The sequence below is a fragment of the Ictalurus punctatus genome, chromosome 8, assembly GCF_001660625.3.
Source record: "Ictalurus punctatus breed USDA103 chromosome 8, Coco_2.0, whole genome shotgun sequence".
NCBI classification, from domain to species: domain Eukaryota; kingdom Metazoa; phylum Chordata; class Actinopteri; order Siluriformes; family Ictaluridae; genus Ictalurus; species Ictalurus punctatus.
This window is the reverse complement of record NC_030423.2, coordinates 9,357,531-9,382,529: the sequence shown is the minus strand read 5'-3', so window position 1 is coordinate 9,382,529 and position 24,999 is coordinate 9,357,531. Positions and strand designations below refer to the sequence as shown.

General features: G+C 39.0%; 1 protein-coding gene and 1 long non-coding RNA gene across 2 annotated transcripts in view; one reads left to right on the top strand and one right to left on the bottom strand.

Moving 5' to 3' along the window:
* Positions 1-23,242, bottom strand: part of snx25 (sorting nexin 25) — a 50,381-nt gene extending 27,139 nt beyond the window's left edge. The window contains exons 1-5 of the mRNA XM_017473670.3: positions 22,176-23,242; positions 18,553-18,637; positions 10,706-10,922; positions 9,613-9,785; positions 3,396-3,582 (exon numbers count right to left, since the gene is read on the bottom strand). Of these exons, the coding sequence (XP_017329159.1) occupies positions 3,396-3,582; positions 9,613-9,785; positions 10,706-10,922; positions 18,553-18,637; positions 22,176-22,475 (962 nt within the window). The 5' untranslated portion in view covers positions 22,476-23,242. The remainder of the gene's footprint in view (positions 1-3,395; positions 3,583-9,612; positions 9,786-10,705; positions 10,923-18,552; positions 18,638-22,175) is intronic.
* Positions 23,243-23,462: 220 nt separating this feature from the next.
* Positions 23,463-24,266, top strand: LOC128633477 (uncharacterized). Its single transcript, XR_008396882.1, has 2 exons — positions 23,463-23,553; positions 23,819-24,266. It is a non-coding gene; the product is annotated as an uncharacterized LOC128633477 (long non-coding RNA).
* The last annotated feature ends 733 nt before the right edge of the window (positions 24,267-24,999 follow it).

Here is a 24,999-nt window from a genome sequence, read left to right as displayed (position 1 = left end):
GGAACTGTTGTATAAAAGCAATATCGCACTAGCAACCATGTGATCTTGTGTAATTCTCTCCCTAGCTCTACACGGGGAAAGTAAGAGGGAGAGCGGATGCACTGAATGTAAAGCGCTCACTGAAAGTCAAATTGAAGAAGTACTTTAAAATGAGACATCTGCTGTAGCTATAAATCTTTTGACGCTAGAAAATAACTGCATATAAATTCAAGCAAACAAATATAAAAACTGGATAAATAGTCATTGGAAACTCAATGTGATAGAAGTCAATGGATTCAACGATACTGTATACCAGTACTGCTGCATGCTGTGATGAAGTATGAAATCATTTATAGTGTCACAGTTATATCAGTATCTAATGTAGGGTCACAAATGTTATTTCTAAACGTAGACAAAGAGTTCGATTCCTAACGAGCAAGACGTGGACAACAGTGGAAAAGAAAAACTCTCCAAGTTGACATGACGAAGATACCTTGAGAGGTAGGGGGGAGGGAGGGCAGATTTACAATACCTTCCAGAACTGACAAATCAGAAAAGTTGCCGTTGATATTACAGGTCATATAATTAAGCAAAATTTGATTACTTGTGGAAAAAAATTTCAAAACATTCGCCATATTTAGCTGCAGTTGACCATTTAACCCTAAAGCATCATTCCTACTACTTTGTATATAAACTGCTGAACCTAGCTGACATACAAACATCTAAGAGTCCTCATATGAAAGAATGAATGAAGAAAGAAGGGGTGCAGCTCTACATTTTTCAAAGAATCATGGATTTTGTCCAACCTTTTTGGAACTGAAATGTGGAGGTACATAATGGCATTACTGACTGAATCAGACTGGTTTGATCAGTTGTTGGAAGAGCTCGACATGAGTACTGATGATATCTGATGGCAGCGGTTAAAATAATTGCTGTTTCAAGAACAAAAGATCCAGGATGTCAAAAAGAAAGAAATCTCTCAAAACACAAAATACAGTGTGCCAGAAGAGTTTATATGGTTTGTACAACATAAACAAATGAATTAGCGTTTCCAATTTTATTATTGTTTTAATATATTTAATTCTGAGATAAGTGAATTTTACCATCAAGTGACCATGGTAACGTCCTAAGCCATATGGTTAGGCTTCAATCTCTGCCATATACCCAATGCTCACTTCTTTCATATCATTTCTATTCTCTCTCTGAATTTCTAACAACCATCCTACCTTTTCACACTCAGTTGTAATTCTCTTTGGCTTAGCTTTTCATAACGCTCATGTTTACCAGTGTCGCCTAGTAACCGGCTCATTAATGCTCCCATAGCAGCCACTGGCCTGAATCAATAAGGGAGGATACCACAGTTCTGCCTTTAAATCCTACTAAATCACCACATTAGGACTGCCCTGCTTTTTTCACCACAGCACAAAAATCACAAAGTTCGCCTTTCAGGCAAAGTCATCAGAGACTGGGCTGTCACGATACTATAAACATATCTTATGATACTATACCAGCTGAAGTATAGTCATAATTAAAATCTACAAAATGAACCAAATTTACAGAAATATGTAGATATTAGTAAATACAGACAAACCAGATTTCCCTCCGAATTCGTTATTAATGAGAATGAATAACTGGTTATTGGAAAAACTCAAGAACAATCAAAGAGTTGGCAAGCAACTAAGTCAATGTGCCACATATTTCATCTATTGTTCCTTAGAACAATAAAATAATGCAAATGGAAACTGTCCTCATTTTGAATATGAACTCCTTAAAAAACACAGCTAATATCAGGGTTCATACAGATGGTTCATAATGAAATTCCAGGACTTTCAAAGCACTTTTTTCTTCTTCCAGGCACTATACAAGAGATGTCATTCAAACATTCTTTATTTCTTCTTTTCAAATTCCAAATAATAATAATAATAATAATAATAATAATAATAATAATAATAATAAAAAAACCTATATATTTTTCTTTCTGCTGTTAGACAACAGGATGACTATAAAATAATGACAAATATGGCCCACATTTTAAGAGACCACATTTTAACCAGCAGTCGCTTCCGAGCCATTTCCAAGCTGCTCCTCTGCACTACTAAAATCCTGATTTTATAACCACAATGTCATACAACATTACTTATAGTACTACTGTATTGACGAAATACTACCGTAAAAAAAAAATATATATACACAGTGGTATCGGTAGTATTTTGAAGCTTTAGTATCGCGATACTATCATAGTACTGGTATACTGAATATATTGTTATATTGCAGTGAGTGCAATATAACACACACATATACATATATATACACATACATATACATATATATATATATATATATATATATATATATATATATATACATACACACACACACATACACACACACACACACATACACACACACGTATATATACACAATATATATATAGTGCAATATAACAATATATGAGCAGTGGTGGATCAGTGGTTAAAGGCTCTGGGTTACTGATCAGAAGGTCAGGAGTTCAAGCCCCAGCACTTCCAAGCTACCACTGTTGGGCCCTTGGGCAAGGTCCTTAACTCTCAATTGCTTAGTTGTATAAAATGAGATAAATGCAAGTCGCTCTGGATAAGGGCGTCTGCCAAATGCCATAAAATGTAAAAATGTACTGCGCAACCCTACCAGAGACTAAATTAAGCAGCCTGTAACAGAAAGCCTACTTCATACTAATGCACGAGGTCCTTCTTAGAAAAAAAGGTTAATTTTTACCCCCACGAGCTTGATTTAATTCAGCACAGAAGGTTCACAGTAATTTAAAATGAAAATTAAACAAGTGCCTAGTGAAATGTCATGGAAACAGAGACGTTGGGTGAAAAGCTCATTATCGTTGGAAGGAATTCGCATGTGGTGCATATTCACCAGTTATCTAATAAACAACAAAATATGATATTTAGTTCTAATTTAATTAGATGGGTCATCTAGTCCACTAAACCCCCAAAAAAGGCAAACCTGCAGGGTTGTCTTTTTGTAATTATTGCACTTATCATTTCCATGAAAAACGCAAAGCCCAAAGTTCATTGGTACAGATCAATAATTCAGAAACCTTCGGCTGAGTGTTCAAATGACACTTATCACTCACTGAAACACGTTGCTTTCCAGCACTTCAGCCCTTTGAAACAGCACAACTATATTTCACAAGATGAAAAAACCTTCACCAAATGCACCCTGCAGGACATATACAGGACTTCTGAGCTGAATAACAAATGCATCTTTTATGGCAAACTAACTTGGGTTTTGGAGTATAAAGATGCTTCTGTGTAGCGCACACACACACACACACGCACAGACTCTACAGTGCCAGCCAAGGCTTGTGTGCATGTGTCCAAGATTTAATAATGAACAGAACAGCAGATGAGAATGCTGTGTCTCACCTGAGCTGTTTGAGGAAATCAATATCGGAGCTGCTACTGATGAGTTTGATAAACTCTTCATAGGACGGTGCATACGTGTACGCTTTCTTATGGTGCTCGTTCATTTGCTCCCGATGTTCCAACTGAGCCAACAGCATTTGGTTAATGTAGTCTGGATCGCTTAGCACCTCCACCAATGGCTTTAACACTGTGAGAGAGAGAGAGAGAACAGTGTAAATTAGAATACATTTTAATTCCAAAGTGCAGCACAAACAAGAAGAAGAAAAAAGTACATGCATACTGGTTCACATGTAAGACGGTTGCATTAGTATTCCTGCTAGAATTTAAAGTTAAGTGCAAAAGTTTGCATACCCTAATTTCAAAATGGTGAAACCAACAAAACATTTAAGTCTGGTTTTACACACATTCATATCCTAGCAACTAAAAATGCTGTTCAAAATTATTTCTGAATGTAAAATAAATAAATATATACATATGTAACTGTTGACTCAACCTAAACTACGGCAATATTCAGGGAGTGTTGTGACATTTTTTTTTAGGAATAGGGAAAGAATAATCAAGCTGATAAGCTATAAAGACAGAGGCAGATATTTTATATTTTTTCACCTGAAAATACAGAGGGGTGCAAACTTCTGCATTCATTTTTGTGTTGTACTTTTATCGATGCAAGATGATTCAAGAACTGTCAGTTCTGCAATATTTGTACTCAGGCAACTACTGATTTTACACATACACCTGAAACACGGTGCGTTTACTGAAGAAAAACGTATAAAGGTGAGGAACAACGTTGGAAAACTAAGATGAGTGAATTACAAATGGCAGAAACACCCACTTGTAAGAAGGAACAAATGTCCTAAACAAATGTTTAATATTAAAGTACTGAACACTAAACTCCCAGACTCCAACACTCGTCTTATTAATGCAATGAACTGAATAAAATGTAAAAGGAAGCCTTCCCAAGGCTGTAATTCACAAGATGCCGAGCCATCTTTCTGCCAAAAGAAACATAAAAGAATTAACATTAACGTTCAATAGACAGGTCAAGGCCCTGGCTTCAATAGCAGAATATAGTGCTGGGTGGCTCAAGCACCACTCTGCGAATTAGTGCCAGGCTGCCAAGCAGAGAGCGGCTAAAGACATGTCCATGCCCCGACAAGTGTTCTTGCAAAAAAAGAAAAAAGAATATGCAATTTAACAGAATAGCCTGCTACAAATTAGCCTCATGTTAAATGACAGTATTAAAAATCATGTTTTGTTGTTTCTGTTGCTATCTTAAATGGAATGGAGCTGCTTTTCCTGAAACATCAGTAAGGAAATGTCTGGTTCGAAACTGAAGAGTTTTAGTCTGGTATCAGTGGCGACATTGATCTGGTTTCGCTGCTTTGATTTCAGACAGACAAGCGTGGAAAATTCAACTGTAATCCACAGCTGTAGGTGTTTGGAAACGGCATTAACAGTTTCAGAGCAGAGTCAGCTAGCTCAGGATGCTCAGGCTGGATGTGGACCCGAAAGTCCGTCAAAGACCTTCAGCTCTCCATCTGATTTCCATCTGATCTAATTTCCACAAGGCTGTCAACCTCTCTTGCTGAAAGCTTGGAATTGACATGTCCAATGTGCGTTTTGTCCCCAAATGGATTTCTGATCCATTCAAAGCCTACATCCAATTCTTGGAAATATCTTCCCAATTGTGAGTGAAGGCCTTTGAGATGTTCCTTAAAGGCTGTATCATCATCCAGCTCCTTTCCAGCAGCGAAGAGAAAGTCCATGAGTGTCGGGAAACACCCAAATTCTTGACATTTCAAACGGGCACACCACAATTCCATCTTGACGCGTGCGGCTTTGATTTTGTCCTGGACAATAAAGATGGTGACAGCTTTTCCGTGCAGCGCTAAATTCAATCCGTTGAGAGTGGTGAAAACATCAGCCAGGTATGCCAATTTTGCGAGCCCTAGGAAGTCATGGAATCGGTCACACAGTTCATCACTGATGCAGGAATAACCTGACCTCATAGCGCAGTTCAAATAGACAGGTGTGAACTTTCCCACATGAAAGCCAGTGGATTTCAGTGTGAAAAAGAAGTTTTGTATGTTCACTTCCCATTTCTTCACATAGTGCTTTAAAAAGACGCATGTTCAGCGATTTGCTTTTGATTGTATTAACCATTTTCACACACTCATGCAGTACTGTTTTGAGACACTCAGCCATTTTTTTTTTCCCCACAGCCAGTTGTTCTCTGTGAATGCAGCAGAGTGTTGCTGTGGCATTTGGTGCTACTGCGTGTACACATGCGGCTAGTCCCTTGTATTTTGCGATCATCATCTGTGCATATGCCAACACATCTTATCCAGTCGAGGTTATGCTGCACAATAAAATCATTGAGCGAGTCAAAAATATCTTGCCCTGTAGTGTTGGTTGGCAGTGAACGGCAAAAAAACAAATTCATCATGCACTCTGCCAGCATAAATGTACCGTCCAAAACAGAGCAGATTTGCCTCGTCCCCCCATATCAGTGGACTTGACTAATTGGCGGGAGAAATACTAGCTTTGGCATAAACGTGTCACCAGCTGATTTTCAATGTTTTCAGTCATAGCTGCTATTCGCCGCTGGACAGTGTCATTGGATAGAGTCACCATGTTCATTTCAGTGTTTGCTTCCCTCCCCACAATATGTCAGTCATAACTTTGGCATCTGGTTTCATTAAATTCTAAACAATAGAATGAAGGTTTTCCTGCTTTCACGATCAACTGTGATACCCTGTATGAAGCCTCTGTAGCCTTTGGATTTGTCATGTGTCTGTTAAGTTCATCACGTTTTCTCTCAAAAAAAAAAAAAAGTCAACAGGTTTCGCCATGTACTCCTTGCGTTTACCTTCCAAATGACGCTTGAGTTTAGCTAGTTAACCAACGATTCGTAGGATTAAAAAACACAATGCGGTGTAGTACTTTCGTTTCACTTTCGCACTGGATTTTTCATCATGTCGAGTTTCACAACTTTTCCTGTCATCTGCCAGCAAACCATGGGACTCGACTGCGATGCTAGCTCCACTTCCATCAATGCGTTACACCTTGCCTGTTGTGTCAAACGTTTCACTTGATTTTCTTTTAATTGACCCTGTCTTCAGCCAGATATCCATGATCTTCACAGTTTGATAAACGAGTATCCCAAGTATAACTGGAAAAATTTAGTAGGCTGACTGTACACGCACACAGCAGAATTGTACATTTTCTTTAAGTCATGCTTATCATTTTTTTGACGTAAATTAAATAAACTGCCGTATCTAACAAGGCAAGTGTCGCAAAATGGTCAGCTGCATTGCTGAAGTCCAACAACCATATAGCCATTTCAAATAATACTGTTTAAATTCACATGCCCGTTCATTACACTGAAATGATACACCTACAACTATATTTGGAATCAATCGTGTACTTTGAGAAATGCAGTTTTAAAAATGATATTTTACTACATTTACTTGCGGACCTCTAAGGGTCTGTCACTAGCGGACCACACTCTGAGAAACACTGTATTAGAGAGACATTATATCGAGTAAATGGTAATGGCTTTCTCTTAAGGGAGAGCAGAGGCCTCATTCGGAGATTGCATTTTAATAGTGATTTCATGGCAATTTACAGACAAATTAAGTCTGTGATTTGATTAGGTGTAGGATTAAAGACCAAAGTCAGGGGTAACAGAGAAACAGAAGAAAACCATGGTCAGACTTCTGATCAGCTCATGTAGCAGTCCGAGAGCCCATTATGGCTCTCTATGCATCCCTCAAATAAAATTATAGGCAGATCAAATGAAACTGGTTAGGATGTCTACACTTAGGCAGAAAGCAAAGTTTGAAAATCAAATCAACAGGCCTGTCAGTAGCCTATTCTTAGTAATGACAGATGAGACAACCTATTTTAGACATACAGATGCCAGTACAAAACAGGAACAGCTTGTTACAAGTAGAACCAGTGAAGTAGTGAAGTACTCTTTCGTAAAGATGCACAAACAACAAAAATAGAAAAGTAGAAAAGTGCTGGGTATGGCCACTGAAAAAAAAAAAAGGAAGAAAGAAAGAAAAAAAAAAAGTAATTTCCGTCAACTTGTTCTTTTCATCGAGTCTGTGAGTCAAAAGCCTACCCACGCTGTCAGCACAGAAGTGGGTCATCCTCTACACGCACCAACTTATCAGGTAGACTATGAAAAGAACCGTACTGGCATACAGAGTCGTTTTCATTATCTTCAAGAGCAAAGTAATAATTAAATCCTGATGTGTTTCTAACACATGATTACATGTTTTTTTCCTGCTCTCAGTGGATCAATGAAAACTGGCTTGCTAGCCACGTGGTGGAAAAATCAGTATTCAAACAGCCAGGAGAGTCTTGTTAATTATTGGGAGTTTATAAATAATGGTATCACTTAACAAGCATGACACTTGTTAACTGCTAATGGCTATACAACTGAATACAGGCTGTGATTAAGTTTACAAATAAACCGTGCTTTTAAAAATGTCGTATCTTATGACCTTACGACCTTGAAACCGCACACTTCACATACTTTTAGTGTGAGAGGTGTGAGCAGTTCAGTCGGATGTGCTCTGTTGATACCCAGATGATCTACTGAAACCAAGAGCTAAAAACACTGGACACTCTCCGCACTCAGTGGGTGAAAGCTTTATGCAGTGGAAGAGGTGGAGAAAACAGATGGCTTTTGCTCAAATGCATACACACTGAGAAGGAATGAAGTTATATTGTGGAGCAAATTAAATTATTCCTGTAAAGTTTGTTTTGGCACAATGACGTGAGCTACCGTGCGATACTCATCCAGTCATTCGTGTTTACTGGACAAAGCATACAGTGCACAGTATAAACACTCACCAAGCACTTTATTAGGAGCACCTGTACACCTAACCAGCCGATCATGTGGCAACAGTGCAATAAATCATTCAAATACGTGCCAGCAGCTTCGAGTAATATTCACATCAACCACCAGAATGGGGAAAATTGTAATTCTCTGTGATTTTGACCGTGGTATGATCGATGGTGTCAGACAGGCTGGTATGAGTATTTCTATAACTGCTGATCTCCTGGGATTTTCATGCAAAACGTCTCCAGAGTTTACTCAGAATTGTACAATACAGAAAGAAAAAAAAAAAACATCCAGTGAGCAGAAGTTCTGTAGACAGAAAAGCCTTGTTGATGAGAGAGGTCAACGGAGAATGGCCAGACTGGTTAGAGCTGACAGAAAGGCTGCAGGAACTCGGATAACCACTCTGTACAATTGTAGTGAGCAGAAAAGCATCTCAGAATGCACAACACATTGAAACTTGAGGCAGATGGGCTAAAACAGCAGAAGCCTTGTATCAACAGTCCTGGTTTAATAGTGTGGGGAATGTTCTCTTGGAGCACTTTCGGCCCAGTAATATTCGCATGAAATTTGCACGATACAATCATGTCAGCACGGACCAGAATCTCAAAAGGAACGTTTCAAACATCTTGTGGAATCCATACCACGAAGAATTGAGGCTGTTCTGGAAGCAAAGGGAGGCCCTAACCAGTATTATTATAGTGTTAATAATAAAGTGAGTGTAGTGTATACTGCATAGTACGCCATTTGAGGTGCAATTCAGGAGAACATCTATGGATGTTTTTCAATAAACTGGCCTAACCTGGAACCAAGAGAACTTGAGATTCTAGTTGATTTACCACCAATTTGAGAGAAAACAAATGATCACACTGGCACGGCATCATTTTAGCACACAATGAAACCATTAAGTCAAACATAGAAAAGAAGTGAGTGTTTATCTGGTTTCATTTTGTTTGTTTAAATTGATCCTAGAAACAAAACTATTGACAAAAATGGTAAAGGTATTACGTTATAAAGAGAAAAGAGTTGCTCGTTGTTATTGAAAATTAAAATGTATTATGAGCCGGAACTATAAAAACTATATAACTGATACCTTTAGTACTGCGTAAAAGAAAGCTTTTTAAAAACGTACAGTTCCTGTTTTGTGGGTCCTAACGTTATGGTGATATGTGCAGTGGAAAGACTCCAATTAACACACACCAATATCAAGCTTAAGGAGCTTTTAAAGAAAAGAAAATCTGCCAATATTCTCATAACATTAATATGTATACCAAACAGCAACACTTTAAGACATAGTTCATGAAGAGAAAGTAGAATAGTTAAACTTGTACATGTATTTGAGGCGAGTAAGAAAAAGGTCACCTTTAGTGGCGATAACCTCGACCAGGAGGAACCGGAGACTGCGGGAGCGAGCATCACGCGAAGGCAGCAAGCAAAGAACTAATAGGCGTGAACAGCAGCGCAGGAAACGCATCTCCTCCTTGGGACTGCAGAGACACGGATGAAGCGGGAAGGCCCTGGGTAACTCTTCCTGCCTACAGAGGGTTTGGGAAAGACAACAATGGTGGAGGGAGTGAATAAGGCAGGAAGGAAGGGATTGAGGGAAAGAAACAACCGTAACAAGAGGCAGAAAGGAATATGAACATAGTAAAAAAACAAGAAGAAACCCAAAAGAGAAAAGTAAGGCAGTGAGTGAGTGAGAGAGACAGACAGAGAGCGAGAGACAGGTTGCTTTAGACTTCTACTCAGCTAATGCACTCTGCTGATCGATCGCTTCAAAACAGAGTGCAATAAAGATATGATGGGCAGTTCTACTAATTTCAGCCTTCTGAGGGGTTTGTGTGTAGAACAGTTCATTCCATAGAGACTGTCATTAGGGATCTGATTAAGGACATGAGTGTGCTGTGTCTAGTAAGATCAGGAAAGAAGAAAAGAATAAACAGCAAGCAGACACACGTTCTAAAATGGTAGAACTTTAGATGTGTGAAACACATTACCCGCTATTTACATTTGCTTGTTTAGCTGATGCTTTGATTATAAGCAACAGTTGAGAGAGGATGCAACTGAGCAGTTGACAGTTAACGGTTTTGCTCAAGGACGAGACTATGGCATCATGGCAGTGTTGGAATTTGACCTTCTGATCAGTAGCGCAAAGCCAATAGTTCCCAATTGATAAAACAGTAGCTTAAGCCATTTCCTATGCAGAATCTATGAAACGCCGATGCATTCACTGAGACAGAGTTTAACAGTTTTGAGAATCGGGTGCCTTTATTCGGTATTTCAACTAAACAAATGTTATAATTAGTAATAATATAATCAAATAATTGAAACATTAAAATGTGCCTCACAAGCTAATAAAAAGTCAACAGTAAGCAAAATCAATCTGATTAACTACATGAAATCATGCTAAACAGCTAGACTGATGAAGGCCAGTGAATAAAGGCGCATGTCATACCTGGTGTTGGAGGCCTTGAGGTCACAGAAATGGGCATGGAGGCTCTTAACCATGTTGTTACAAACTACATTAACCACGTCCACCTCGGAAAGGCGGGTCCTTAGCTGTTTGGTCATTTCCCAGAAATCTTCAGCCAGCATCTGATACAGCTGGCCCTCATCTCGACTCAGAGGCACATACCATGACAAGATGTAATCTCTATAGCTGTAGTCAAACACTGAAGAGGAGAGAAGATAGGATGTCAATTTTATGTCCTTTTCCTAAGCAGCATCTCAGTTCAATAAATCCTTTCGATTCTCAATTCAAATGATATGGTAAGTAAGCCTCACAGGCTCTATAAAAACACATTACTACACAATAGCTGTGTCAACCCTGAAAATATATAGATATATATTCCTTAGTAAAGCACAGAGTGATTCCTAGTTATCGATTCTTCCTCAAAGTAAATAAACAAGCAAATGTATGTCAGGACTTCACAGACGGCATGTTTGGATTCAATTCTGAGGCGAGCTCTGGTCCATAAATGATAGTACATCACCACAAAACAGATTGGACAAGTGGACAAAATGAGCTTTTGGTGCCGCTCATGTTTGTCCCAAACACTCTTTTAGAGGACACTTGCGCCTTTGAGCTGCTCTGACAAGGACTGTTTACAGCCCCATTGACTCCAGAGCTGCATTAAGCAGAGAAATGGCCCTGTAAGCGAGACACAAACATCTCTGGACAGACCACCTGAGGAGGACAAAAGGACCTGTTTCCAAGTAATAGGTGACTTTGGGTTGGTACCTTTGCCAAGGGAGCTTTGACAATTGCAATCAACTGCAACTCAGTGAAAGCCACTAAATGTCTGTGTCCTTCTTCAAAAGCATCAACTCTAGTTACAACAACCCATTTGTAAAAAGCTGATTCGACCACATTCTGTGATGACCTGCTGTTCTTCCCTGCTGCGGGTCAGCAATAAGTGCATGAAACATCACTCTGACTTCTAACACAATGACCAAAAGACGTGGCACGATTATTCAGGAAGTACAGTTGCTCCAGTGTGCCTGGTTTAATCCTGAGATTGGGTGTGCAGTTTCGCATGTTCCCTGTGCATGGGTTTCCTTTTGGTACTTTGTTTTATTTCTCACCTCCCAAAAAACATGTCGGGAGGTTGATTGGTTCGGTTAAATTGCCTTGCCTCGCCTTGCCTTGTCCCAGTGTTCCCGGGAAACATTCTGGATCCACTGCAAACTGACCAAGATAGATGGATGAATGCAAGAAACAACAACAAATGCTTTGGATAAGATTTTCAACAGAGTTCCTCCCCAAATCACAATCTTAAGAGCCTCATTAAGTTAATATCATGTGGTGACATTCACATACATGACTCAAAATGAAGTTACTTCATAGCAATGACAGCTCAGAACTGAGCACTTTCTGATTATTTATTGATGCCTTTTAGCAGCCTTGTTGTGAGCAGTCTCTTTCAGTGTGAGTGAGTCATGCTGGCATTGCTTCCACTCTGTTTAACTAAGCCTGTAAGGCATTCCTCAGGACTGCACAAGAGAGAGACAGAAAGAGAGAGAGAGAGAGAGACAGAAAGAGAGAGAGAGAGAGGCATATATAGTATAATAAATATACAGATAAACACACAGACATACAGCAGAGACACATTCATTCCCAGACATACTGTGCCAGGCATCATATCAAGCCTCTGTTAATGATTATTTACTACCAGTGTCACCAATCATCCAGTTAGGACAAGGTCAGACAGTGGCGATTGGGTTTAATCTGGATCACTGGGGTAGCAGTACTGACACTGTCCTTGTTAAACCTGAATGACATCACCTGTCTAGCAGATTGCAAAACATCATATGTGCAAAGGCCAACAAGAACCAAAAGACCATTCTGACATGAAAATGTTCATTGATGCAAGACAGAGTGTCCTCTGCCAGACTAATTCTCATTACATTTCAGAAACCTCAGTAGTAGGTTCCACACACATTGCCAGTGCAAAACATAGTAAGGCTTTATTAGTGTAAGCAAGGCTGTCTCGTTGGAATAACAACGTTAATTTTCCATTAGAACACTACGCACAATTATTCAAACATATACAAGCATAGAATTTTACTAGACATAATGCCTAACTAGAGCCTGGAAATAAATTCACATCTTAGTTGTGCCTTGATAACAGCACCTCTCTGAAATGCCTCCCTTTCCAATAAATGTAAATACAAGTATTAGTGCTAGTAAAATGTAAAATGCTAGTACAAACAAGATAGCCTCATCACTATGTATGAGCCACCAACCACCTACATTGTGACTGATGTATATACACAAATGATTGATTGATTAAACTATAAGATGTAGTCTAAAGTATCACTACATCAGTGCAACAATATTTATTTTTATAATATAATGGTAACATGGAACCTTTCAGTAGTATGTCGAGATTTTCCTATTATTCTGACCTTGTCCTAGACATATAAATCTAACAATATACTACTTCTAAGAGTAAGGCTTTATAGACCAAATCCATAATATGAAGTGACTTATGTATCCAATCAGTGTTTTGGCACGAATAAGCCATTAAGGGCACAAGGCAGGTCATAAACACTGCACAAGGAAAATTGTATATTGAATTATTAAAAGCAGCCTTCTCTTCTTGTGGAATAGCAAAACCACAAAATCAAAGTTGTGTAGGATGTGATAGTAATATGAGCATCATAATTCCCATGTTGTTGTAGTAATACTACTACTAATATTAATAAATGTATGTACTTTGCTATTTTACTCCATATTTAAATTTTTCTGCATTTCCTTGATGCTAGATTTGAAGCTACCAATAAGCACATCTCATTTTGTAGTTTACATACAAGCACTTCTAGCTCACCTTCACTGAAGGAACTGATCGTAGAGAGAAGAGAAGACAAAAGCAATCTAGAAATCTGTTCATCTCAGTTCAAGTCACACAGGAATTTCCCATCCATGCCCTCATTTGTGAAACCTACACTGATGTACAACCACCAAACCCGCAACATCTCTCAGGCGGACATGCAAGGACCGGTTTGTTTTCTTTCTGCAATTACATGATACCGAAAGGTTCCGATTATTATCAAAAATTTACTCGGAAAATCATATTTCTTTTAAATAGTGGCGGTCGCAGTCACAATTAAATGTTGTCAAACTCTAATTTGATTCATTTCAGGTGTTTTCTACATCTGTACAAATGTATTTCATGTTCATAATATGCACATGGTAAATCAGAGTGTGTTTGATGAGCAGCATGTTTTTAGGAAACATGGATGAATAAGCTGTGTGCTGACTCTACTCTCCCTCTTACTCTGCATTTCCTCTTCCTGTTAATCAAGTTTCTTACAATATGCATCTAGGGTTACATCAAAAGATGAAGTGCTGCTCTTTCTATGCTCTCTTTCTGAACAGATGTCCTGTTATAGCATTAAGGCACGTGAAAATCCAGTTTCCAAAACTGAAAAATAGATCAGAATTTTTCCCTGAATGAAAACGTTTCACAACCACAAACACCATCATATTAAATCTGTCATTTATATTAACTACATCCATCACAATAATATGGTATTAATTAGTACTAGAGGATAGTACTGGAAGGAATATCCACACTGCAATTAATTGTGAAACAAAATGTTTTTCTGATATTAACATCTATGCTTTTATAAAAACAATAAAAGCTCACTGACTCTTTGGTTTGTTAAATATCTCATTTTTATCTACAGACCCCTTATTTCATATGTGGCACTACTGCTTATGCTTGCAAGCCTAAATATCATGATACATGGTGTGAGTCAAGACACTGTGAAACTATTAAGAATCATAAATACAGACTTAATTATACTGGAGGTGATTGTGCAAGGGAGCAAAGTCTACATGTTCCACCACAGAGTCATCAGTGCTGTGTAACTCATCGGTTCAACATGGCTCTGTGGGTGACGAGGCTTAAATGAATGCCCAGTAGTGCAAGAGTTTACAAAACAAAATGACATGTCCTCTATTTTCAAATACAAACCATGGAGCATGTGTAAGCCAGCTCAGTGCAATAATCCTAAAGCCCACTGTTCCAGCCATCACATTGTTGCAGTGCCATAACTCTCATTAGTAAAGTATACTAATAATAAACTAATAGCATTAGTAGCATCACTACTTCTAATGAGCAGTGCCAGTACTAATGACCAATACTTCAGTACTTCTAATGACCAGTACATTAATGCTTCTAATGACCAGCACATTAATGCTTCTAATGACCAGCACTTCTAATGACCAGCACTTTAATGCTTCTAATGACCAGTACTTTAATACTTCTAATGACCAGCACTTCTAATGACCAGCACTTCTAATGACCAGCACTTCTAATGACCAGCACTTTAATGCTTCTAATGACCAGTACTTCAATACTTCTAATGACCAGCACTTCTAATGACCAGTACTTTAATGCTTCTAATGACCAGTACTTTAATACTTCTAATGACCAGCACTTCTAATGACCAGCACTTCTAATGACCAGCACTTTAATGCTTCTAATGACCAGCACTTCTAATGACCAGTACTTTAATGCTTCTAATGACCAGCACTTCTAATGACCAGTACTTTAATACTTCTAATGACCAGCACTTCTAATGACCAGTACTTTAATGCTTCTAATGACCAGCACTTCTAATGACCAATACATTAATGCTTCTAATGACCAGTACTTCTAATGACCAGTACTTTAATGCTTCTAATGACCAGCACCTCAGTACCTCAAATGAGAAGTATTTCTAATGGCCAGTACTTCAGGACTTCTATTGTCCAGTACTACTAAAGAACAGTACTTCTAATGATGAATACTAAAACTAATGACGAGTACCTCCAATGACCATTATGTCAGTACTGTTAATGACCAGCCAAGGTGTACTAACAGAACAAACAAACCACAAAAACAAAATCAATCTCTATATAAAAATGAAAGTGAGTGAGAAATATGGTTTAAAGTGCATGAAAAATTCATTTATTTTTTTTAAAAAAGAAAGAAAGAAGGAAACAATTCTAAAACAAATGAAAAGACACTCGATTTTTCAAGTACTGCACCAGAACTAGCTGAGCTAGAGAATAAAATGACTCATAACTACAATAAGCAGACTGTTTACAACAACCTAAAGCAATTTTCTTAAACTATCAGCCTACATGTTGTGCTCATCAATCACTTATTACACATAATGCTCCGAACTGAACCTAGAGCAATACAGGGCTTGATGAGATTTCACAAACATAAATGGGGAACTTCAAAGACGTAGAAATGCCCGGAGAGTTTTAGTGGATTATACACGAGTGCATGAATGGAGGAACGAGAGAGGAAGTCTGGAGACAGAGGGCAAAGTTGAAAAGACTTGAGAATTGGTCTGTGCTAGATAATGGTGATTCATATACTGTTTGTCTTAGCTCAACCTACAACTGCATGATACGTCTACATGAACTAAAATAACCATTATGATTCTTCTCACAACAATGAAGTCATGATTATTCATAACAAGTAAACATCCACTTTGGGAACCGAATCATTTAATTGCATTTCATCAACACAAAATAGCCGTTCAAATATTGTTAGACTGTTTCCTTTGAACGAATACATCTCTAAATAAAAAGACGACTGCTCCTTAGTCACATTACTGTTTGTATATTTTTAAATGCTAAATATTAAAACTATTACATGGAATGTACCATATACCATGGCAGTATACAACCATACAACACAGTGCTGTGAAAAAGTATTTGCCCGATCCTCATTTCTTCTGTTTTTATGTATCTCTCATACTAAATTGTTTCAGAAATTAAAACAAAATCTAAAGGATAAACAAAAAGTAAACTGAGCAAACATGAAATACAGTTTGGATAATGATAATGTTATTTATTAAAGCAAAAAAGTTTTACAATACCATCTGGGCCTGTGTGAAAATGTATTTGCCCCCCTAGTTACTAATTCCCAAAATCTATGAAACTGTATTCATAATGGGGTTCAACTGGACTAGACACAACCAGGCCTGATTACTGCAAACCCTGTTCAATACCCCATGCCAAAGTTGAAAGAAATTCCAGAAATGATGAGGAAGAATGTGATTGAAATACATCAGTCTGGGAAGGGTTACAAAGCTATTTCAAAGGCTTTGGGACTCCAAAGGACCACCGTGACCACCATCATCTCCAAATTGAAAAACTTGGTACAGTAGTGACCCATCTTCCAAAATACCTCCGAAAGCACAGCAACTACTCATCCAGTAAGTCACAAAAGAGCCAAGGACAACAACAAAGGAACTACAGGCCTCTCTTGCTCAATAAAGATCACTGTTCATAACTCCACTATCAGAAAGACACTGGGCGAAAATGGCATCCATGGAAAAGTGACTAGGTAAAAACCACTGCTAACCCAGAAGAACATTACGTCTCATCTGAGTTTTGCCAAAATAACACCTTGATGATCCTCAAACCTTTTGGGAGAATGTTCTCTGGATTGATCAGTCGAAAGTGTAACTGTTTGGAACACAGTGGTCCCGATACATCTGGTGTAAAACAAACACAGAATTCCACAAAAAGAACATACGGTCAAGCATGGTGGTGGAGGTGTGATGGTGTGGGGATGCTTTGCTGATTCAGGGCCTGGCAATAATTGAGGGAAACATGAATTCTGGCCTCTACCAGAAAATCCTAATGGAGAATGTCTGGTATTCAGTCTGGACTATGCAGCAAGACAAGAATCCAAAGCATAGGAGTAAGTCCTAGTCCTGGAAGTAAGTGAAAAACTGATCTATAGTTATTGGAAGCGTTTGGTTGCAGTTATTGCTGCTAAAGTTGGCACGAACAGATTTTAGGTTTAAGGGGGAAATTAGATTTTCAAATGGGTGATGCGTGTTGCATAACTTTTTTTTGCTTTAAAAAAAATATACAAATAAAACTATTGTGTGTTTACTCAGATTGCCTTTGTTTTATGTTATATTTTGTTTGAAGATCTAAACTATTTAGTACGAGATATACACAAAAATAGAATAAATCCTAAAATACTTCAGCATTGAATACTTACATACTTTTTCACACCACTGTATGCAGTTGACCTTCTCCATCTAGTATTTGTACTTGTATTTTTCATACCCCACGCTGACGTGAGCAAGTATGGCACTGCATTGGTAGATTTCATTCAATAATGAACTAGCTGAAAGATGGAAATTAGCAAATACGCAAACTGGGATAAAATGAAGATAAAAACACATTATGTACCCCAGGTTTGTGGTGTAATCCCATTATACAACAGAACCAATGATCACAACCACTAGACAATGCTTTTCATTTTACACCAGGTGCTCCTTTCCTGTGAAGCATTCATTCCTGTTTCATACACTTAGTAACTCCAATGTGCAAATGTCTGCACTAATCTTTAGATCAGTGAGAACATGCACTGTCACAGTGATCGCAAGGTTTGTTAATCCAACGAGACTTTCACTCCTCTTACTCGCAAATTCTCGTTGTTAGAACCTTTACAAAATTGGAATTCATCTGACATCACGCTGAGCTGATATTATTTCTCTATATTATGTCTGTCAAACACAAACTGGGAAGATTAATGGCAGTGGAAAAATGATCACACATGATTAAAAATCCATTAAATTACAGATATGTGACTGTTTAAATTAGGCGGAAGCAGCAGCTTAATAAAAACACTAACGTTAGTCAGTTGGCAACCCCACTGTAATCAAATGTTTAACGTGAGATCTGCTGATGGAATTTTCCTGGCGCTACCACTTCAGTGCCAGACATTTGAGTCGAACTGCTTGCATTTCTGTCATTATGATTCTTCTACTCACCCTCTTTTAGGGCTTTGTCCACATTGTGTGACACCACTACTCGTCTGGTCTGCGCAGAGTCTAGAAGTGGTACTGAAAACTGCCCCTGTAGAACACAAAAACACAGATAGACCCGATTTAAACACAGACCCCATGAGTGACACTACTGGACAGATTAAGTTCACTGAACGCGTGTGTGGGGCATAGCCTGTCATACAATTTGCTGGAAAACATGCTTTAATTTGATTTCTTTTTGTTCTCATTACTTCCATTATGTCATCACTATCTATTAACACTATGTCACTGTGGTCTAATGTTGATTTAGTGTACCAAAACAGTATGCTAAAAACAGTTCCTGATAACTGTAGTTGCAGCGGAAAGTATTCACCCCTGTCCACAGTTTGTAGTGAAATTGGAAGTGATATTGGAAGTGAAATTACTTGATTGGAATTACATACCATTACATATCATGAGTCTATATAAACCTGTAACATTGAAGTGGGGGGGTATAGTTTAATTAGTTAGTCAGAGATGCAATCAAGTGGCCAAATATGACGCTCAATATGATGCCTCCACCACCATGCTTCACTGTCATGGCGATGGAATGGTTTCCACCAAACACAGCACTTTGTGCCAAGGCCAAAATTTTCTTTCAGACCAGAGAACTTGTTTCCATGGTTGCCGAATCGCCAACATGTCTCCATATTGGTAAACTCCAAATGGGATTAGATATGGCTTGAAACTCTTCCATAAAGGCCAGCTCTGTGAAGTGTGTGTTACTGCTCTGGATCAAGTCAGAGCCTCCCCGATACCAAAACGTAAATGTCAAACATGTTTGACATTTACGACTCGACTTTCTGCTGTGTGAATGAGGCTGCTGATATGCGGCTGCTGATATGTGGCTAATAAATAAAATGAAGTGCGAGTGATATTGTCTTCAGAAGTCAAGTTTTTGCGAGATCTCGTGTCTGTTAAATCGTTACTACAATCGACAGGTGTGTGGTCTGGCCGAATCATCTAGCGTGTGTGTTCAGAGGATTATAATGTTAAAAATCAATTGAAACTGTCCTTATGTCTGTGGTCTCCCACGGTTTTAAAACTAATCTAGTGTGTCCCTGGCAAAGTGACACACGTGCCATATTCTTTCTGTGTTTTCATAATTTTAGCTTTTAAGGTTTTTTGATCTGCAAAAAATACTTTTACAAACTACATTAATATTACCCCAAATTTCCCTTTGAGGAACAATAAAGTCCATCCATTCATCTCGATCCAGGATGTAGCTTAAGAGCACTGTAGATTACTTGCCTAAAGTTGGCAAATCCATAGCAGTGCCTTTGACAGAATCCAATTCTGTAGCATGGAAATTCAGTGGGGGATATGTGCAGATCCAATCAAACCAGCTAGCCTGTTACAAGTATCACATTTATGCTGGCTATGCTGAAAACAGCTGCTTGCTTTAATATTGCCATTTTTACATGCCATATTACTAATCCTTATAGCTAGCTGGTATGATCATAACAGAATTACTATGTGATCCATTGTTATTGATGCATCACACTATGCGAGTCACTTTTTTTTTTCCATAACAGCACAAATAGCAAACTACACAGTGTTTTGTCTACTCAAACATGCATGTTTCATTTAAAGGCGGTCTATTCACCTGCCCCTTAGCCCATTAAATAATGAAAAAAACACTGAAGTTTTGCAAAAGGTATACATACTTTTTTTAATAATAATAAAAAAATTATTATTATTATTATTATTATTATTATTATTATTATTATTATTGTTATTATTATTATTATTATTATTTCAGACCTACTTGTGGAACAGCTGTGACAATGCAAGCAGACTTCAACTTTAAAATACCCAATGACTCAAGAGTACAATTGGGTACAATTCTGTAGAGGCATGCTAATGTTTGACCCAGTAATCACAAGTATATTTCTACCAAATGTATGAATTGTATAGGTACAATTTCATTACAAATCGGATTCCACAGCCAAAAGCCTAAAGCTGACCAAGTATCGCACCATTAAAGATGCAATCACACCCCGATGTGTAGTAATATATTCAAGGGATGGAAAAGATATCGTTAAAACTGCACCTATTATGGTTTTCCAAATATTACCTTTCACGTAGTGTGTTATAGAGCTGTTTGTGAAGGTAAAAACTCTGCAAAGTTTAAAGAATCAAAGTGCACGACAAACAGAGTTAATGACTACATTTACATGAACAGAAATAATCTAATTATTGCACTTATTCTGAATAAGACAATATTGTGATTAAGGTGTTTACATGAGTTGCTTTTAGAATATTCCTTTCATGTTCCCATGTTACATGTTATAGAATATAGTTCGATTAACAGTACACGTAATTACATCCCCACGCCACCCCTCCAGAATTTCACGCATCAACATACAGCGCGTTTTCGTTATGGTACCGTATACAGTTTTGGGTGTTTTTATTTTTAATTTTACGAAAGCTTCAAGTGCGGTTAATTATTTGTCATTCTATAAGTGCAAATAGACGACTGCTTGAAGCCATAGGCTGCGTCCCAAACCGCGTACTTACCTACTACATAGTAGCCGAAACATGTATTTCGCCTACTATACAGCAGGTAAGTACACAGTTTCGGACGGAGCCGTGCTCTCTTCTTTGCCGTAAAACAGTTGAGCACTGCTGTGTGCGTGTCCTTTTGCAAAATCTAAATCAAAATGAAATTGTAACTCTAATGTACGAGACCTTTAAAATGAAATTAGGCACTTTTCAAAACCATAAAAGAAACCTTTTTAAAAAAATAACTGTTTGGGATGTCACAGGCTGTAAACAGACTAGTATACAAGGTTATTTTATCAAGCACACCTAACAAAGAGCACTTCATACGTATACAATTACTGATAGTAGCTGGAGTTTCTCTAAACAATTTGTTGGCCCCCCTCTACCCCATCCACATATAGAAATGGATGATCCGACAGTGACCGGATATCGTTTGAATGGTGGACCGATCTCGACTCATGTAAGGACACCGACATGGTAGCGGCACCTTAGCGAGCACTGCACTGGTATGAATGTATCAGCAATGTACTGGAGATTGGCATCAGTAGTCTTTCTCTAAACACAGCACTACAGTTAGCTGGATATTTTGGGTTGGTGGACTGCTCTCAGCTCAGCAGTGACATCCCGATGACACCGTTTTTCCAGGTGTGTACCTGAGCGTTCATGCCAGTGCCACAGACCCGGTCAAACTGTGAATCTAAATATCTACCGTATAAAGTGCACCTATATAGTAGGTCTACCCAAGCGTAGGTTCAAGGCAATCAAGCGGCCAGTGAGTGATTATATAGATCTCGATGGGTGGTGCAGTGGAACGGTGGGTAGTGCTCCTGGTTCGATCCTGAGCTCAGGTTACTGTCCGCATGGGTTCTCTAGTTTCCGCTTATAAAACCTGCAGGTAGGTGGACTGGGTTGATTTGCTACACTACATACTTCGGTGTGAATTAGTGTGTACACATGCAGGGTGTCCGGAGATGGATGCTCATTCAATCTTGGTGTCAGACCCAGGTCAAGGATCCTTAATGACCCTGATGGATGGATGGATGGATGAAAAACGACTGGTTGTTTACTGATGTGTATCTGCTTACCATTAATCTGTTGAATAAATCCTGCAGCTTGTGCGACTGCCTCTTGGAGGGATCAAATGGGATTATCTTGGGTGGACTCTTCTTGGCAACCGAGCCCAAACTGCCCACGAGGAAGCAGAACAGGGCGAAAGAGACGTAAATGAAGAGCTTGAGGAAAAACGCGGTTACAGTGAGTCCTCCGTATCCGGACTGAAAGAGCATAGCGGCCGCCGCGATACCCAGAGCGATGGCGGGCAGGAGGCGGCATGAGGGGCTGGGCATGGGGGCTTCGCCATCGCCGCTGCTGCCATTAACATGCATGCTGCTGGAAATGACATGGCCTCACAGGCGCGAAAAGGACAGACTTTATGCCCCTCGAGTTCTCCCAGCTTTCATTCATTAGCCACCTTGTACCTGCTTTGGTTGGACCGCTACTCAACGCCGAAAACCCAAAGAAAACGCGCAGTTCTGCTGATTAGCATCTTACTTTTGTTATGGAGGACATGTGAAACGCAGTAAACACGCGGAGCTACAGAGAACACACGCTAATCAGCTAGTTAACGTCGTTTCCAAAGCCAGTTCAGTTCAGTATACAGTCTGCGAGTCGACTCAGTAAGTGCAGTGCAAGAGCAAGAGCAATGCAAATGAAGCCACCGCTATGTGAAGTCCAACCAGAGCGTTAACCCGAGTGTCTACACCGAGCAAGTCGGATAAATAGAAAAGACCAAACGGCCAATTATCAACTTTGTTCAGCTAATTAGAACACCGGTGTATACTGCGCTAATAGCTATATTGACATTAATTTACGTGTCTTCGCGCGAGTGCGCAAGTTTCCAACCACGCAAAAATAAAAAATAATACCCCATCAAATCCTCCCATTCTGGATATGTTAAGTCCAGTGTAAGGCCACAGCTGACAGCGCCTAGTCCAAAATAATATCACAATCCAAATAGCGTTTGTTTAGGTTACGCTTGTTTTCGTCACTACAGCATTTCGTCGAAGGAAACGCGTATCCATGGCACACGTGATCCTTGTCGACCAATCAACGATCAGAGCGGACTGTGCGCCCGAAATTGTGTAGTAGTATAACGATACGTACTAATCAGTATATGTGTGTGTAGGATGAATACAATCCCGGGCTGCGTCCTACCCTACTACACAGTAGGCGAAAGCAGTACGTCAGAGGGGGTAGTATGTACGAATTATCAGTAGGAAAGAAATACCCGGATGGCGAACTTCTTCCGGAGAGATTTGAGATGGGTGTAAACGGACGTCAAAGCAAGCTCCAAATGGGAGGGACTTTAGCCCCAAATGGGTGGGAGCAAATGCTCCAACTTGGAGGGACTTTAGCTCCAAATGGGAGGGTCAGCTCCAAAGGGGAGGACTTTAGCTCCAAATGGTAGGGACTTTAGCGCCAACTGGGCTGTACAAACTTCCAGGGGGCTTTGAGTGGCTACTGTAGTTTTTGTCATGTAAATTAAGTTATTGTTTTACAAAGAGGCAATAAGGGGCTTGACAGTAACCTAAACGGGTAAACTTGTAGTTTTTAAATTTTAAATATTGACACACTGATTTTGTAGAATCAACAAAAGGAAGTGTATTTTATTTGTTGAATGACTTTTTATTTAATCTAATTTATAATGTGCTTTCTGTGTATCCACCAGGTTAAGGGCTGGTAAGGGCAGGCCAAGCGAGCTCCAGGGCATTTTACCCAGGAGTGTGCAGTTTATCATGCATGCAATCCAGCTGTGCTAATGAGTAATGCCACTGTTTATACAGAGAGAATGCATGGCACCATTTATCATTAAATTAAATTAAAACTATAAGAAAAAAATGTTGATATTTAGCTTTAAATCTGTGTTTTTGTCATCATTTATCACCACGCACCTTTGTACTGGAGCGATTGGGAATTCCCGCATACTTGCCATCACTTCTGGATTTTTGCCTAAATTCTGCCCATTTCTGAAATCCCGCCTACTTGAGGTGTAAGTAACTCCCACTTGGAGGTCCCCGGGCTGCAGTGATATCTACTTGGGCGGGTATGCAACCGATGGACACTATGCGAGTCAAAAATCCCATAATGCAACTGGACTGGTGCGGACAAGCTCAAAATAAATCTCGGAAGACTCTTTTTAAGTATTAAACCTTGGTTAAACAGGACTTGATTAATAATACCTGAATAAATTGTTAACTTGTTAAAGGATTAAACAAGAAAACAACTGTAACAGCTTTTGAAAGCTTTTTTTGTGGTCTCCATCGCGCCTTAGCCTGCCAAGGCTGAGCTACCTCAGCCTGTTAACCCCGCCCACATTACATTACTCATTCATTTAATTTTCCTGATGTGCATGTTGCCATTAGTGTAGTTGTTAATCTGGTGGCCCCTTTAAGATTTTTGTGTTCATGATGAAGTTGAAGGTCACGTGACAATGCCAACATGGCATATGTAGTATGTCTGGGATTGTATTCATACAAGACATGTACTGATTAGTACCTACTATTTCAACGGCCGTGCAGTGGGTACTGCATCGAATTCAGTACGTACTGTGACAGTATACAATTTTGGACGCAGTCCCGGATTTACTACATCCACCATATTTTCACTGTCATGTGACCTTCAACATCATCATAAACACAGCTCAGTCATAACATTAAAACCTAACAGCTTCATCTCAAATCTTCATGGCAGTTCTACGGGACGCTTCCATGGGCACACACAATTGTCTAGAATGTCTTTGTATACTTTAGCATTAAGATTTCATTTCACTGCAACTATGTGGCTGAGCCCAAACCTGTTCTAGAATGGACAAGTGAGGTCCATAGAGATATAATTTGCCAATGTTGGTGT